General features: G+C 43.1%; 1 protein-coding gene across 3 annotated transcripts in view; it reads left to right on the top strand.

The window, feature by feature from the left end:
• Positions 1 to 15,135, top strand: part of MYH10 (myosin heavy chain 10) — a 108,089-nt gene that overhangs the window by 87,034 nt on the left and 5,920 nt on the right. For all 3 annotated transcript variants that reach the window (XM_064467311.1, XM_064467313.1, XM_064467312.1), the window contains 13 exons: positions 857 to 994; positions 1,538 to 1,661; positions 3,807 to 3,978; positions 4,733 to 4,945; positions 5,047 to 5,191; positions 6,616 to 6,822; positions 7,891 to 7,995; positions 9,039 to 9,191; positions 9,534 to 9,782; positions 10,329 to 10,541; positions 11,036 to 11,248; positions 13,287 to 13,448; positions 14,907 to 15,035. In XM_064467311.1, coding sequence (XP_064323381.1) covers positions 857 to 994; positions 1,538 to 1,661; positions 3,807 to 3,978; positions 4,733 to 4,945; positions 5,047 to 5,191; positions 6,616 to 6,822; positions 7,891 to 7,995; positions 9,039 to 9,191; positions 9,534 to 9,782; positions 10,329 to 10,541; positions 11,036 to 11,248; positions 13,287 to 13,448; positions 14,907 to 15,035 — 2,223 coding nt within the window. The remainder of the gene's footprint in view (positions 1 to 856; positions 995 to 1,537; positions 1,662 to 3,806; positions 3,979 to 4,732; positions 4,946 to 5,046; positions 5,192 to 6,615; positions 6,823 to 7,890; positions 7,996 to 9,038; positions 9,192 to 9,533; positions 9,783 to 10,328; positions 10,542 to 11,035; positions 11,249 to 13,286; positions 13,449 to 14,906; positions 15,036 to 15,135) is intronic.

The following is a 15,135-nucleotide window of genomic DNA, read 5'->3' on the forward strand; positions in this document are numbered from 1 at the left end:
GGGATGGTGAGAGAAATGGCCCTTTTTGACTGACATCCCGTGACTATCATGGAGAATATTCCTCCTTTGACTCTTACGAAACTAAGACAACTTCATCTCCTCCAAGTTACTTGGCAGTTTTTTTTTGTGAAAATGAGGTGATTTAGATGCTCCCTTTTGAACACACAGAGACCTTGAAAAAGGGAATACCTGAGAACTTGTCTCTCTCAAAACGTTCAAGGTGCTTGAATGGGAAATAAACCCCACATCTCAGAGCTCTTGATGCCTTTTAAAGTGTCCATTAATGTGTGGCCGAGAATCTTATTTAAAACCGTGAATGAATAGAAGCACAACACACTGTTACTCTTCTAGTTGCATCTAGCTATTTGTGCCAGTATCTGAACCACTTCAGCTGTAATATTGAGATCTAGATTCATACTAGAATCGAGAGATCTGTGTGCTGTGGCATCTCTTCCCGGACACTTCCACTTTCACACGAGATACCCTATTCAGATGCAGTACGCTAGGAAGTACTTGACATAAAGCCTGACCTGATTTGGTTGTCATTAAGTAGAATTTTTTTTTTTAATTTTCAGAATTAAGAAGGTGAAAAACTCTGTAGTGAGTGTATGTTTCCTAGGCAGCATATTTCAGCCAAAACTGAAGTTTAGTATAAAAAATTTCCATGTGTATCACATGACCCTTAATTCCATTATCATTGGTATAAATTAATCTAACAAAGTGAATGTATTTTTAGTGTCAGGGCAGGTGGCTTTTCAGAAGAATGCATTTTTTTCACCAATTCAAAAAAAAAAAAACCAAAAAACACATATGGGTAACCTAGAAAATGCACAGATGCAATTGCCTTTCTTCCCAGGACCTGGAGGAACAGCTTGATGAGGAGGAAGGAGCTCGACAGAAGTTGCAGCTTGAAAAAGTGACGGCTGAAGCTAAGATCAAGAAGATGGAGGAAGAGATCCTACTGTTGGAGGACCAAAATTCCAAATTTTTGAAGGTGAGACCAGTATGTGCCGTGGAGATTCTGCACATAAGTAGTAGTAGTACCAAGTGATAACTCACATCACAGCAGCCTCAAATGTTTTGAATCTATGGAGTTTGTGTCTGAAGACTCCTGTGGGGTTTGAACAGGTTGAAGCTGAGCTTCTTTTAAACTGACCTTTAAAAGGGAGGTATTTGCCATGTATTCTTTCCAATTTCACAAGTCTTCCAAATCTAAGAGCTGGAAACAGTGTTCATCATAGTTGCTGCTCCTCTTCGCAAAGGGATTTCCAGAAGTGTACAGCAAATGCTGTCCTAAAACCAGGCCTTCCGTGTGTTAAGTTCCAAGTTGTGCTTTCTTGGAAAACAAATGTGGATGTTTCTATACTATTCCAGTTGATCCTTAATATTGACAGGTCAGTCACTTGCAATAGGATCTCTATTATGAATGCTGTATGAGACCTTTATATGGAATTTGTATATTCAGTTATTTGTGCTGCTTGGAGACTCTTCAAATTGTATTTTAGAAGTTATTCTTTCTCCCCTTTCTCCTAACTAGGAAAAGAAGCTGATGGAGGATCGAATTGCTGAATGTACTTCTCAGCTGGCTGAAGAAGAAGAAAAGGCCAAAAACTTGGCCAAGCTGAAGAACAAGCAGGAAATGATGATCACTGATTTGGAAGGTCTGTTCTTACTGCATTTACCCATTAACAGCTTGGACATCATGCTAGAAAGGAATGGATCACTAACTGCAATGTATGCAGCGTCTGCTCCAGGCTGCAAAGTGTAACCTTATATGTAGATACCTTAATAGCTGTTACTTTGGCTGCTCGGTCTCCCTCACGTGTAACTTGTTAGTTTTCCATTTTTGAGGACCCATTTCATTTATAGGCACACTCAGAAATGCATGGTGTTGCATGCATCCCTTAGTAACAAGGTAAAGCATCTGTCTCTTGGGAAGTCACTACACTTTTCTGTAATAACACATTAGAACAATGTATTTCTGGAGGAATGTTGGTAGGCGTTCATCAGGCTTCTAGTATGTTTTTTTTTAATAAGCAAATCTGAGTTGTTTTGCTTAATGGTTTGTTTATCTAAAATGGTTCAGTTTCTTTGGCCATTGTTTTGCCTCTGTCACCTTTATGTAACCTTTCTTGATTTTAGGTTTGGGTTTTTTTAATTACTTATTGTTGTAAATAGCTATTGTGCAATATTAATAACCTGCCAAGTTAAAGTTGCAAAATATACGGCAAAGTTGCTCCCTGCCCTGTCTTGCTACATAGTTTACACCTGATGTGCTTATGGAAGAAAACCAAAGTTTAATCTTACGTTATGGGAAGATATTGAACTAATAGGGACAGTAGGTGATAGATGTACCTTTTCTTTAACATTTGAATTCAGAGCCCTTAAGATGGGCATAAGTAAGCTTTACTCACTGGAAGATAATGCTTGAGTAGTTTGTGCTTGAATCGGGACTGGTGTTTCTGAAGATACTTCACAGATGTGTTTGGTTATGGTACTGTTCCCAGACTGGTGACCTTAGAAATGGAAATTAAAGCTTAAGTATAAGGCATGCAATTTCTTGGCTAGTAAAGCACAGTAAAATGATATTTACTCTTTTGAGATGATTCAAGAAGCCATTAAGGTGTCTCTGCTAGGGTTTGGCACTGCTAGGTACTGAAATTGGGGGGGAGACAACAACCCAAACTAATTCAGTTTACCATGAGCTTTTTCAATTACAAAATTTGGCCTTATGACACTGCCCTAACTGTTACTCACCAGAAATATAATGTAAAAACAGAGATAAAAGTGCTGGGTTTTTTTCCTTTTTTTCTCTTTTTTTTTTTAATGAGGAACTGTTTAGAAAAAAAAAAAATGCTTCTTTAGATTGGCTGGGAAATCCCAAATAGCCCTGGGTGGCTCTGAGAGATGACTCTTGGACATGGTTCCCTTTCCATACAGCAGACAATGTCCTGATCCTGCAGCAGGCTTAGGAAGGGTGTGAGAGAAATCTCTGCCCTGAGGACCCACAAAGTATTGAACAAGTCTAATAGCTTACATTTATGCTAATGCATGCATAATTGTGCTAATGCTATGCTAAGCAAAACCATCCTGTGACTTAAATGACATACCTGGTCATTAGCTAACTGTAAACAATGCAGCCGGTAACTATCCCAATCAGACAGCAGGCAGATCAGTTAGCTCTTATTTTATTGCTCTGCCGCTGATAACTGGATGTTTTCACAAAGAAATACCTTAGGGCAGGAGTATCTTAGCTACACAAATGAATTACTGGAAGCTATCAGGGTTGCAAAGTCTTGCTAAATATCAATGGGGTGTGAGTTAGTGGCACAGATACTTGCAAAAATGGTTTATCCACATTTTCTTTAAGCTGTACTGTTTTCCAGTAGATCTCTTGGAGTCTAGCCTAGCCCTTCCAAAATTGTGCAAGTATCATTTTTTTCCAGTCTGTGGTTGTTCTTCATTTTTGAATCCTGATGTCTGTGATCACCTGCCCTAGTAGCTCAAACTGCTCTTCTGTTAGATCCCATTCCTTATTTTCTATCAAGGTGAGGTTATCTTTCTGTTCCCTACTTCTAACTTTTTTCTCCAGTCACTGATTTTGTTGACCTTCTATCTTAAATCATACAGTTCTACTTTGCTATTTCATCTTTCCCAGCCACCCTTCCAGCTGCAGACTGGAGAAAGAATTAACACAGCATATATTAAACTTCCCGCCCTTCTTGCCACCCCATTGCCCTGCCCCTGAACCTTCTGAGGATGACAAGAGAAAAATTGCTTACAAATATAATTCTTTGCTTCTTCAGAGCGCTTAAAAAAGGAGGAGAAGACCCGTCAAGAATTAGAAAAAGCTAAAAGAAAACTTGATGGTGAAACAACAGACCTACAGGACCAAATAGCTGAGCTGCAAGCCCAGATTGAAGAGCTGAAGATCCAGCTGGCCAAGAAAGAGGAAGAACTGCAGGCTGCTCTTGCTAGGTAGAGCATGATGGGGCTTATGACTTCAGAACTGTGGTAGAAACTTACTTTCCCAGACAGAATTTCAGCTGACTGTACACTTAGTTAAAACTGGGAATGTCAAAGCAGAAGCCAGTTCACGTTTGTACTAGAGCATCTCTAGACACCTGTGTGCTGGGTGTAGACATGGCAAAAAAGGAATTCAGTGTGTTATCAGCATTCTTGCTCTACAAAGCTCCAGAAACAATGTTTCACCAAGGTCTGGAAGGGTTTTTAGTCTTCCAAAGTTCAGCCTCAGGAGGCAAAAACCATGTAATTCTGAGAGTCTTCTTAATGGTCAAATTACTTGATGTATGTCTTCCTGCATCACTGAAAGACTTGTGTGGTAGTCCCACAGACACATATTGCAATATAAACAAAACACCTTTTGTATTTCTTGAGTAGTGATCCATAATTTTGTGGGAAGAGAAAATTCTACCGGTTTGGGGGCAGTGTTGAGATATATGAAACTGGAACACTTGGATGTAAACTTGAAAGCTTGACCATTCTAATAGTGCATCTGTAGTACCTGGGGCACTGTGCCTGTTAGGATCTTGAGAATAACAGTGCAGTAGTGGTTCTCTTTCTGTGAAGTTTTAGGAGGTCTATTTTATTGTAGTTGGATTTCAAAGTTGAGTTACTATTTGTGCATGTAATCTAAATGACACTAGGCTGTTGTGAGACTTAGATCGGAAGCTACCGAAATATCATTAACTGTTGTGCCTCTGTTTAACAGAGGTGATGAAGAAGCAGTTCAGAAGAACAACGCACTGAAAGTGATAAGAGAACTGCAGGCTCAAATTGCAGAGCTCCAGGAGGATCTTGAATCTGAGAAGGCATCACGCAACAAGGCGGAAAAGCAGAAAAGAGATTTAAGTGAAGAGTTGGAGGCTTTAAAAACCGAACTGGAGGATACCTTGGATACCACTGCAGCACAGCAAGAGCTGAGGTAGGTTCCTATGTCTGTGTAAGAAGGCACCATTAAAATTCGTCTTTACTTTTTAAAAGACTAAAATGTTGATTTTCAATAACGATTGATGCTTCCTCTAGGACAAAGCGAGAGCAGGAGGTGGCTGAACTGAAGAAAGCAATTGAAGAGGAAACCAAAAACCATGAAGCACAGATCCAGGAGATCAGGCAGAGGCACGCTACTGCCCTGGAAGAGCTCTCTGAACAACTTGAACAGGCCAAAAGGGTGAGAAGAAAATGAATTACAGAAATACATTTTTCTGCTTCAGGACTTTCCATAAGTAAACATAGGTGTTGTGGTCCCTTCCACGGATACCTGCAGATCTAAGTTGTCCTCTATACATGCAGAACAACTGCGATTGAATCAAATATATCCTGCCAGCCTGAATACATTGCAACTATTAGACAGTCTTGGCACCTATCTGAAAAGTATTCATTAGACTTGGAAACGGTGCACCTAGAGATAAATTCATGTAGCGCTTCCATGGGAATCCTGCAGCAGCCGACGTGCTTGCTTGGCGAAACGCAGCTCTCTGCATGAGCAAACTGCAGAATGTTCCCAACTAAGGCAGTTGTAATGTCGGCACTCACAAATAACAAACTGTGAGTACTGGTAGTGCAAAAGTTCTTCCAGCTGCTCTTAACTTTGTGCTTGTACTGCGACCTGCAGTGCTGGATACCTGTGGGGTATCTTGCCAATTCGCACGGCTGGATTGCGTTCTCTGGTAACCACACCAGCACGGGCGGGAGGAGGCGTACTGGGAGAGCACGGCTCCTACTGGCGTAGCTTGAGTGACTTGTTCAAAAGTAGAATTATTCCAACACCACCACAAAAAAAAAAAAAGTATTTTGTGAAATTATAATTCTGGTCATTCACAACTGTGTGGACAGTTCGTGTGCTGCAGTAATATTTTTACGTAGGGAATACTTCACAAGCTTCCTTAGTTCAAAATACTAAGTGAGAAACATAGTAGTTAAAGCTGGTGGAAATTATAGTTTACTCACCTGAAGATCTTACACGTCTTCTGCTCCTTACTCATTAAAAACTCTCAATAAGAGCGTGAAAAGGTGGAAAAATACCCTGCAATCTTAAAGGTCCTGTGTTAAGGTGATGTCAGTTCTGGTGATATAGTAAGAATGGCACTTAAACATCCCTTTTGCCGATTATTACTTTTTTAAAAAGGTTTTTGACAAGTGTTGGTTCAGTGGTGAAAAACGCTTTGTTATGCGCTTCCAGGCTGCTACGCCTACTAAAATCAGGGCAGCTTTAGCTGATATCTTTCCTTTTATTTCTGTGAGATGAGCCATGCTGATCTGTTAATGGGCACATTCCTTCCTACTTGCAGTGCTACTCAAACAGTCATTTTACAGCACTGATGTCCCAGATCTGGCTGAATTCATAGAATTATCTTCTGCTCCTCAGTTACCTGTGACATCTGAGGGTGGAATAACTTGCATTCACTTAGCCTTTGGCTAACGTACACAGAATGTTACTTGGCAGCATTTTGAACGCTGCCTACTTATAATTTGCTGAGCGCTTGTTTCATCTTTGAACGTGTAAACCTGATCTGCTGGACTGAATATTTTTAGCAGAAAACTTTATTGATATGTAACAAAGTGTTCAATTTCTTTCCTTTTGTTTTTTCCTAGTTCAAAGCAAATCTTGAAAAAAACAAGCAAGGCCTAGAGTCCGACAACAAGGAGTTAGCCTGTGAAGTGAAGGTACTGCAGCAGGTCAAGGCAGAGTCTGAACATAAGAGGAAGAAGCTTGATGCTCAGGTACAGGAGCTGACCGCTAAGGTCACAGAAGGAGAAAGACTGAGGGTGGAACTGGCGGAGAAAGCAAACAAGCTGCAGGTAAGGCTCCATGGAAGTCCTAAACTGATGGAAAATATGTAAGAAAAGGAAGGCCATAACCGTACGCAGAAATGGCTAGGAGAATGACTTCCACAGATGCAGCTGGGGGTGCAGGAGCTGGGTCTGTAGTTGAGGTGGGAGGTTGATCTCAGTCATACGCTTACGTACTTGAAGGGCCTTAAAGTGGTGGTGTGCTTCAGGTGGAGATAGCTGGGCAGCCACGACGCTAATCCTGAACTTCTTGGGCTGTGTGAGAGTTATAGTGGCCTCTAAGTACATGGCTTCCCATCCTGGAGACCAAAGCCTGCAGGAGGCTCTGCTGACAGCTGGCCTACAGGTTTTTGGCTTGGGTATGGAATTGAGTAGATTGAGCTTGAGCTTATTTGTAGGTGTGAGCAAAAGCGTACTGATTGATGATGGCCACAGGCTTGCTTTTGTGCTCCAGAGATGGGAGCTTGGCAGATAGGGACTGCAAGTAAAGGCCTGTTCTTCTGGCAAATGGAGAAAATGAACAAAATGCAGTCAGGGGTGACTTGTGAACCACCGCAACGAGTACTTTAGGTAAATCAAGCTGAAGTGCTTCAAGAAGGGAACGGCCCAGTCCTTTTCAGGGGAAGCTTTTGGGCACTCTCACCGTATATACAAGCAGCATAGTCTAAAACAGCAAGAGTTGGCACCTGGCAGTAACCTTTTCTCTTGCAGTGATCCTTTAAACCCAGCTGCCACCCTGACAATCCCTGAACTAATGGTCCTGTAAAACATAGGGTCCTATAATTAAAAGTAGCATTTAAGTATGAATGCAGATATTGGAATGACGTGCTCTGCTAAGTAGCACGCCTGACTCTCGTTATGTTATACCCTGAAGTTCAAGATGGATGTTCAACTTCAAGTCCCTAACTAAACTTCAGTATTTTCAGCTTGTTGTATCTCTGTGCTGGGATCTGTCGTTGTCTTACCACACCTGGAATTTGTTGAGGTTTTGTGTTCTGCAGCTCCAGCTCCCAGCGGGATGTCAGCTTTGCTGTGAGTCAGCTGCATGCTGTTACCTTTAGACTGCTTGCTTTGCAGAACGAGTTGGATAATGTCTCAAGTCTCCTGGAGGAAGCGGAGAAGAAAGGCATTAAGTTTGCCAAGGATGCGGCAAGTTTGGAATCTCAGCTTCAGGATACACAGGTGTGTGTGCAGTGAAGCTTGAACTTTGCACTGAAGCCTTGTTCCTCATTGACATGCTATCTGCATAACAAAATACATTGTAATTCATGGTTTGGAAAGTCCCTTGGGTAGAAGCTGTATTTCCTATTGCACTCTGGTGAAATGTGATGTATAATGACTGCTCAGCTACATGTGAGGCCAATTTTTTTTCATTATCTAAGATTCACTACTTCATAGGTTGTAGCCTTTTGGTTTCTCTCTTATTTCATAGTCTCCATGGGAGATAAGTATTAAGTCAAAACAACCCCTTTCCAAGTGTAATGTTAATATAAATAAGATCCTTGGGGTATACGAAAGGCATGAGGGACAATACACTGTCTTTTACTGACAGCTTAAGTTCTTAGAAGTACCAGTGTTTGAGTTAAATAATGCAGCTGTATGCACTTATTCATCACTTAAATATACTCTTTTTTTTTTTACCCTGTATAACAATGCTAATGGTGACTACTTGAATTATGTTAATCACAATTGGAGAGGTCTGTGAGGGGCAGGATGGGGAGGGCGATGGTGGCTACACCTTTTATTAGTTTCCATTATGACAGAAGTTTGTACTGCCAAATTACAGCTACCTTTAAACTGACCTTTATATTTAAGCAATGCAGCAAAACTTGGGAGTGTGCTGCCATTGCAGGATTTGCTGCTGTATATTCAGTTTAAAATAGGGACTCTATATGCTTGTCTGAAAGAAGAAAAATTTTGCTTCTGTGCTCGTCCCTTTAAAGATGGGAAGGTATCATTCATTAACTCCTAGAACAGAGGGTGGCAGGGATGCCCTGATCAGAAGTATGCTTTATAAAGGTTTGAGTGTGCCCAAAATGAATGAGCAGTGCCTTTCTGAGAATCCAAATTACAGATGTCTTCATAAGCATGTCCTTGTACAAAAATTCTGTGAGAAAAATAAGCAAACCTGAAACTCCAGTCGGTAATGGAGGGTGGTGGCCCAAGGCCACAGTTAACACACTACAAACCAAACTGAACTCTGGCTATGCCCATTTGTGTAACAGGAGCTGCTTCAGGAAGAAACCCGCCAGAAACTCAACCTGAGCAGTAGGATTAGGCAGCTGGAAGAGGAGAAGAACAACCTGCAAGAGCAGCAGGAAGAGGAAGAGGAGGCCAGAAAGAACTTGGAGAAACAGATGCTCGCCTTGCAGTCACAGGTAAGCTGTTGTAAATGGCAGGACTTCTGTAAGGCCTCCGCATTCCGGGTGAGGTGAATTGGTGTCCCAAACCTCTTGGAAAAATGGCGTGTAGCTTGCACGCGGGCTAGACTCAATTTTTGGAATAAAATTTCCGGTGGTCTTTCTCCACAGCAGTAATGACTAGTACAACTAACTGCAATGAGCAGAGCTTTCCCCTGCTCGGTATCCTGCTAGCTCACAATTTTTGTGTTACTTTAGCTAGCAACAACATCTATTTCTCGTTTTGTATTTTGGACCTGTTGCCTGCCATTCCTTCTCGTGATTTCTTAAGAAACATTATTTTCTTTTATTAAATTTCAGTTGGCTGATGCTAAGAAAAAAGTAGATGACGACTTGGGAACCATTGAAGGCTTGGAGGAAAATAAGAAGAAATTACTGAAGGACATGGAGTCCTTAAGCCAACGCCTAGAGGAGAAGGCGATGGCTTATGACAAACTGGAAAAGACAAAGAATCGCCTGCAGCAAGAGCTGGATGACTTGATGGTAGATCTAGATCATCAGCGCCAGATTGTTTCAAACTTGGAGAAAAAGCAGAAGAAGTTTGATCAGGTAGTCTAGCTGTTGTGATCTTGCTGCTTCCTATGGTTTTTAAATGGCCTGTTGTTCATATTGTTACTGCATAAATGAGCCTTGTATAAAGAAGGGTCTGACTAGAGGAGTGTGGTTATTGATAAATCTTTTGTGAGCAGCTTGGCCTTTGAGTAACGTGTCACTTATAATTTTGGTGACCTAAATGCCAGCTTTGAGTCTTGTTAGATCAAGTGATAAGCTCTCTATATATAAAAAGGAAATTCTATTGGAACAAAAACTTAAGAGTATTATTGTAATCCCTCAAGATAGACTAAAGGATGTGAAGACTGGAAGATGAAAATAATGTAAAACTTCTTAAGCCTGATTAGTAGCTTGCTTTCCTCATCTCATCCCAGAGTAGCTGTAGCTGGTTTTTTACTAGCCCTTTGATCAAGACTGAGACTAGACAGCTTCTGAAGGCCAATTAAACTTAGAGCATTAACCGCTTCATTGACTAAAACACCTGAGGCAGGAAGGACCTGATTCTAGAACTTATGAGATGGATTAATTATTTCTTATGTTCAGATGCTGGCAGAAGAGAAGAACATTTCTGCCAGATATGCAGAGGAAAGAGATCGTGCTGAAGCAGAAGCAAGGGAGAAGGAAACCAAAGCACTGTCTCTGGCTCGGGCTTTGGAAGAAGCCCTGGAAGCTAAGGAAGAATTTGAGAGACAGAACAAACAGTTGCGTGCAGATATGGAAGACTTAATGAGCTCTAAAGATGATGTGGGCAAAAATGTAAGTACATTTCTACACCCTGTCTTGTTATATACTGCCTGGGGAATAACACAGGGAAACTCCCTGGCTGGAGAAGTATATTTGACACAAGAACTTTCTGAAGCTGACTTATAACCTGAAACTATGGAGGAGTTAATGCTCAGAAAAGGGAGGTGGTCTTTGTTAGCATCAGGCCTCTTCACAAAAGATGTGAAGACATGCAGAAGTTGCTGGCCGGCCAGATGACTCATGGCACCTGTGCTAGATTTAAGAGCCTGTCTCACTACTAATTTTCTCTGTGACATTGCACGGCTCATCTGTCCAATCACCTGCACAGGTGTTCGCCGGGTTCTCTAACACACACTCAGAGATGATGCTCTGCCTGTTCTGATTCATCGTGCAATTCAGAGCAGCACAGCATGTACCAAGTTCATATAATGTCTCTATTTTGCCGTTAATAACGGCTGATGTTGAGATACCTGAAGGAGAAGGTCTGATCAATGTTTGTGGCTTAGGTCCATGAACTGGAGAAGTCAAAGAGAACTTTAGAGCAACAGGTTGAAGAAATGAGGACTCAGCTTGAGGAACTGGAAGATGAACTGCAGGCTACAGAAGATGCTAAGCTTCGTTTGGAGGTGAACATGCAAGCTATGAAAGCCCAGTTTGAGAGAGATCTGCAAGCCAGAGATGAACAGAATGAAGAGAAAAAGAGGATGCTGGTTAAACAAGTATGTCTATTTTACTATACTTCATAGGGGGAAGGGTGTGAGGATGTTTTGCCAAAGGTCTGTGGCTTTGGTGATAACTTGCTACCAGAAAAATAAAACTCTGCCTAAAGATCCCATCCTATCGAAATCCCAAATGCTGATTTTTACAAACAATAGAATAGGTCTTGTTGAGGGCAGGTCACTGTCAACTGTTAGTGTTAGCCTGCTACTGACAGTCATAGAATTGTTAAGGTTGGAAAAGACCTCTAGGATCATCAAGTCCAACCCCCAACCCAACACCCCCAGGCCTCCTAAACTGTGCCATGTCTACATGTTGTTAGATCACCCCCAGGGCTGGTGACTCCCCCACCTCCCTGGGCAGCCTGTGCCAGGGCCTGACCGCTCTGGCAGGGAAGGCATTTTCCCTAATCTCCAACCTAAACCTCCCCTGACGCAGCTTGAGGCCGTTCCCTCTCGTCCTGTCACTGGTGACTTGGGAGCAGAGACCAGCCCCCCCCTCACTCCAGCCCCTCTCAGGCAGCTGCAGAGAGCGAGAAGGGCTCCCCTCAGCCCCCTCTTCTCCAGGCTAAACCCCCCCAGCCCCCTCAGCCGCCCCCCAGCACACTTGTGCTCCAGACCCTGCCCCAGCCCCGCTGCCCTTCTCTGGACACGCTCCAGCCCCTCAAGGCCCTTCTTGTCCCGAGGGGCCCAAACCTGATCCCAGCACTCGAGGTGGGGCCTCCCCAGGGCCGAGCACAGGGGCCCCATCCCTGCCCGGCTCCTGCTGGCCACCCCAGGGCTGACACAAGCCCGGGGGCTGGTGGCCTCCTTGGCCACCCGGGCACTGCTGGCTCATGCCCAGCCGGCTGTCAGCCAGCCCCCCCAGGGCCTTCTCCGCCGGGCACTTCCCAGCCCCTCTGCCCCAGGCCTGCAGCGTTGCCTGGGGTTGGCGTGACCCAAGGGCAGGACCCAGCAAGTCCTCCAAAAACACTCAGTGTGCAAGCACAGGTTTGGCTATTGCTGCATGGGTGTATTTCAAGGACGGGGTATGTTATTTGGACTTGCAGGCCCATCCGATTTGATGTACAGGAATAAATCCATGGATGCAGAGATAGGAAACTGTTCGCTTTGTTACAGTCTTCCAGTGTAAGTGAAAATCATGGCAGATTCTAGATTTGCCAGACTCAAGAATTCTAGTAACACAAAGCAGATCAGAAGAGACTCAAGAAATGCCTTTAAAATCTCATGCTTGTAAGAGAAGATGGTTCTAAATTAACATTAAGCTTTAAGGAAAAAACACCCCAAATTTTAAGATTTATTGTAAGAAAACAAATGTAAAATGACTGAGAATCACCGATATAGAGATCTCTTACAAACATACATGGCCTGGAGGCTTTTGAAGTTCGCTGCAGTGCAGAATTGCTGTTGCCTTGCACTGGACAAGAGCTCTTGACCTAGCATGAGGAGGGAGGAGGGCTCCGAAACAAAACATAGTCACTCCTGTTGGTAACGTGTGGCATTTCTGGCTCAGTTTTATTTTCGTGTAAGTTTGGCTTAGTTCGCGTTGGCTTGCTGCTCAGATACCTTTCTGTTTTGAAAAAAAGCTGTGGTGTATAAATGCCATTAGCACAGCTGCTCCAAAGGGAATGATTTCACTTTTTCCTTGAGAAAATGAGGTGATTCGACGACTTATTTTCCTCTTAGTGGTTCAATCAGAATTAGTGACATCTGCCCTAGAGTGATACCTCAGTGTGGATAGATGTGCCGGGCAAGCAGCTGTTCACCAAGTAGCTGAACAGATGAAATGGAAATGCTTCAGATGCTGAGTTATTGTCTTTGCTTTCCTTTTCGTCAGTTCAGAGATCTCTGCTTCCAATTTGTGCATTTGTTTTTGCCATCTGCAGCGTCTTCCCACGTGGCTTGAGTTCTGTAGTCTCTTCCAACTGAGTAACGGTAATTCTGCTCTGCAAAGGCCTTTTGGAGTCACCGACCCTTTTGTTAGCATTTCGTGTTTGCGCCGTTCCTGGAACGGAGCCTGTTGAACGCCTTGGTTTCACAGGTGCGAGAGCTGGAGGCAGAACTGGAAGATGAGCGCAAACAGAGGGCTCTTGCTGTGGCAGCCAAGAAGAAAATGGAGATGGATCTGAAAGATCTGGAAGGTCAGATAGAAGCTGCAAACAAGGCTCGGGACGAAGCAATCAAACAGCTCCGTAAGCTCCAGGTAGGCACAGCTAATCAACCCAGCTGCTCTCTCTGCCGGTGACAGTCGGCCAGGGGTGTTCCTTTTCATTGAATACATTTGTAGCTTGAAGGCAACAGGAGTGTCAGACTGGACTATGCTGAAACATGTCGCAGAGGCTTGAACTTATCACCTGCTCAAAACCCCTCTCATCCTTTTGTTGGTAAGGAGTTAAGATTGTCCCCCCACGCACTTCTATCCAGTGGACACCTTTTTCTTTATTTCAACACTTTGCATAAGGATTTACTGAGTATTGCTCTCCAGGCTGCATTTTTTAAATTTATGGTTGTTTGTGTCTTTGAATTCAGATTTCTCAGCTCTTGCTGACTGTTGCTTCCTCAAGTTGTTGAACTTTTTAAGGCGTTTTCAGCCAAAATCGCTCCAGAGAAAAAGGAGGAGTGAATTTCAGTTGCTTTTAAAAAGCTCCAAGATGCCCATTCTTTTTAGTTTGGCAAGAAAAAATCCAGTCCTTGTGTCAAGGATTTTTTTCCCCATTCCCAGAAAAATATTCAACATTTGGTACAGTTCAGTTTTGCCAAAAATTTTCAGTGCTGCGGCCCAAAGCTGCAGGAGTACGAGGCCGTGGCAAGACCACGTAAAGCATATGGCAAATTAAATTGCTTTTCTGCCCTGTCCGCTTTATTCTTTGGCAATCCTGCTTCAAATCCTCCTTCAGCTGAGCGAGGGCAGTTCTGGAACTGAGCCCTGGATGAAGAGGGGGCGTAGGTTAACACAAAGAACGCTGGTACGTAGCAGCCCCCCGCCTCTCTAGCCCAAGAGGAGACAGCGAGAGAGTTCGTACCTGATCTCTGTGCGCTTCCATACAAGCACCTGAAATAAGTGGTCTCACGACTGGTGGCATTCGAAGGGTGCAGGTACGATTTAAGTGCAGTTTCTCCAACTTCCTTACTCTTGCAGCGTCTCGAGTCAAGCTTGCGCAGGTTAAGATCTTGGTGTGTGTTAACAGTGTTTAAGGGAAGCACGAGTACGTGCTTCTGGGTGTGCAGGACGGTGCGTTGTGTTACTTCTGCGCTGAGAATAGTTCCTTACCTCGCATACTTGGAATACGTTTGGGGGTTTTTCATCTATTTAGGTGAACTTTTTACCAGTCATTCCAAGACCTTTACCTCTCCATAAGTTTCACAACAAATGTAACTGAGCGGCTCTTTATTAGAGTTTTTTCGTGCAAGGAATGTACCAGATAAACGAGGTGAAGTCTTATAATATTTCTGACAAGGAACTGAGTCATGGAAAGATGAGAAAATGAAGTTTAACTATGAAAACAAGAACTGAAAATGCATTTAAGTGGAATGAACCCACTTTGGGAGGAAGGCCTTACCTCTTAAGGGCCAAAATGCTTCATACTATATAAATACTAATAAATCCTGTGACTGTCCTAACGCAGCATGGCTTTTTCTCTCCCCTGCTTCCCAACTGCAGGCTCAGATGAAAGACTACCAGCGGGAGCTGGAAGAAGCCCGTGCATCCAGAGACGAGATCTTTGCGCAGTCCAAAGAGAGTGAAAAGAAGCTCAAAGGTCTCGAAGCAGAAATACTCCAGCTCCAAGAGGTGAGGTTGAAATCGAAGAGATTTGTTTTTCTCGCTAGAGTAAGGTGAAGATCAGAGAGTTTAAAAAAAAAAAAAAAAAAGTAAGTAAAAAGCAACCAAG

Source organism: Phalacrocorax carbo, chromosome 16, assembly GCF_963921805.1.
Source record: "Phalacrocorax carbo chromosome 16, bPhaCar2.1, whole genome shotgun sequence".
NCBI lineage: Eukaryota > Metazoa > Chordata > Aves > Suliformes > Phalacrocoracidae > Phalacrocorax > Phalacrocorax carbo.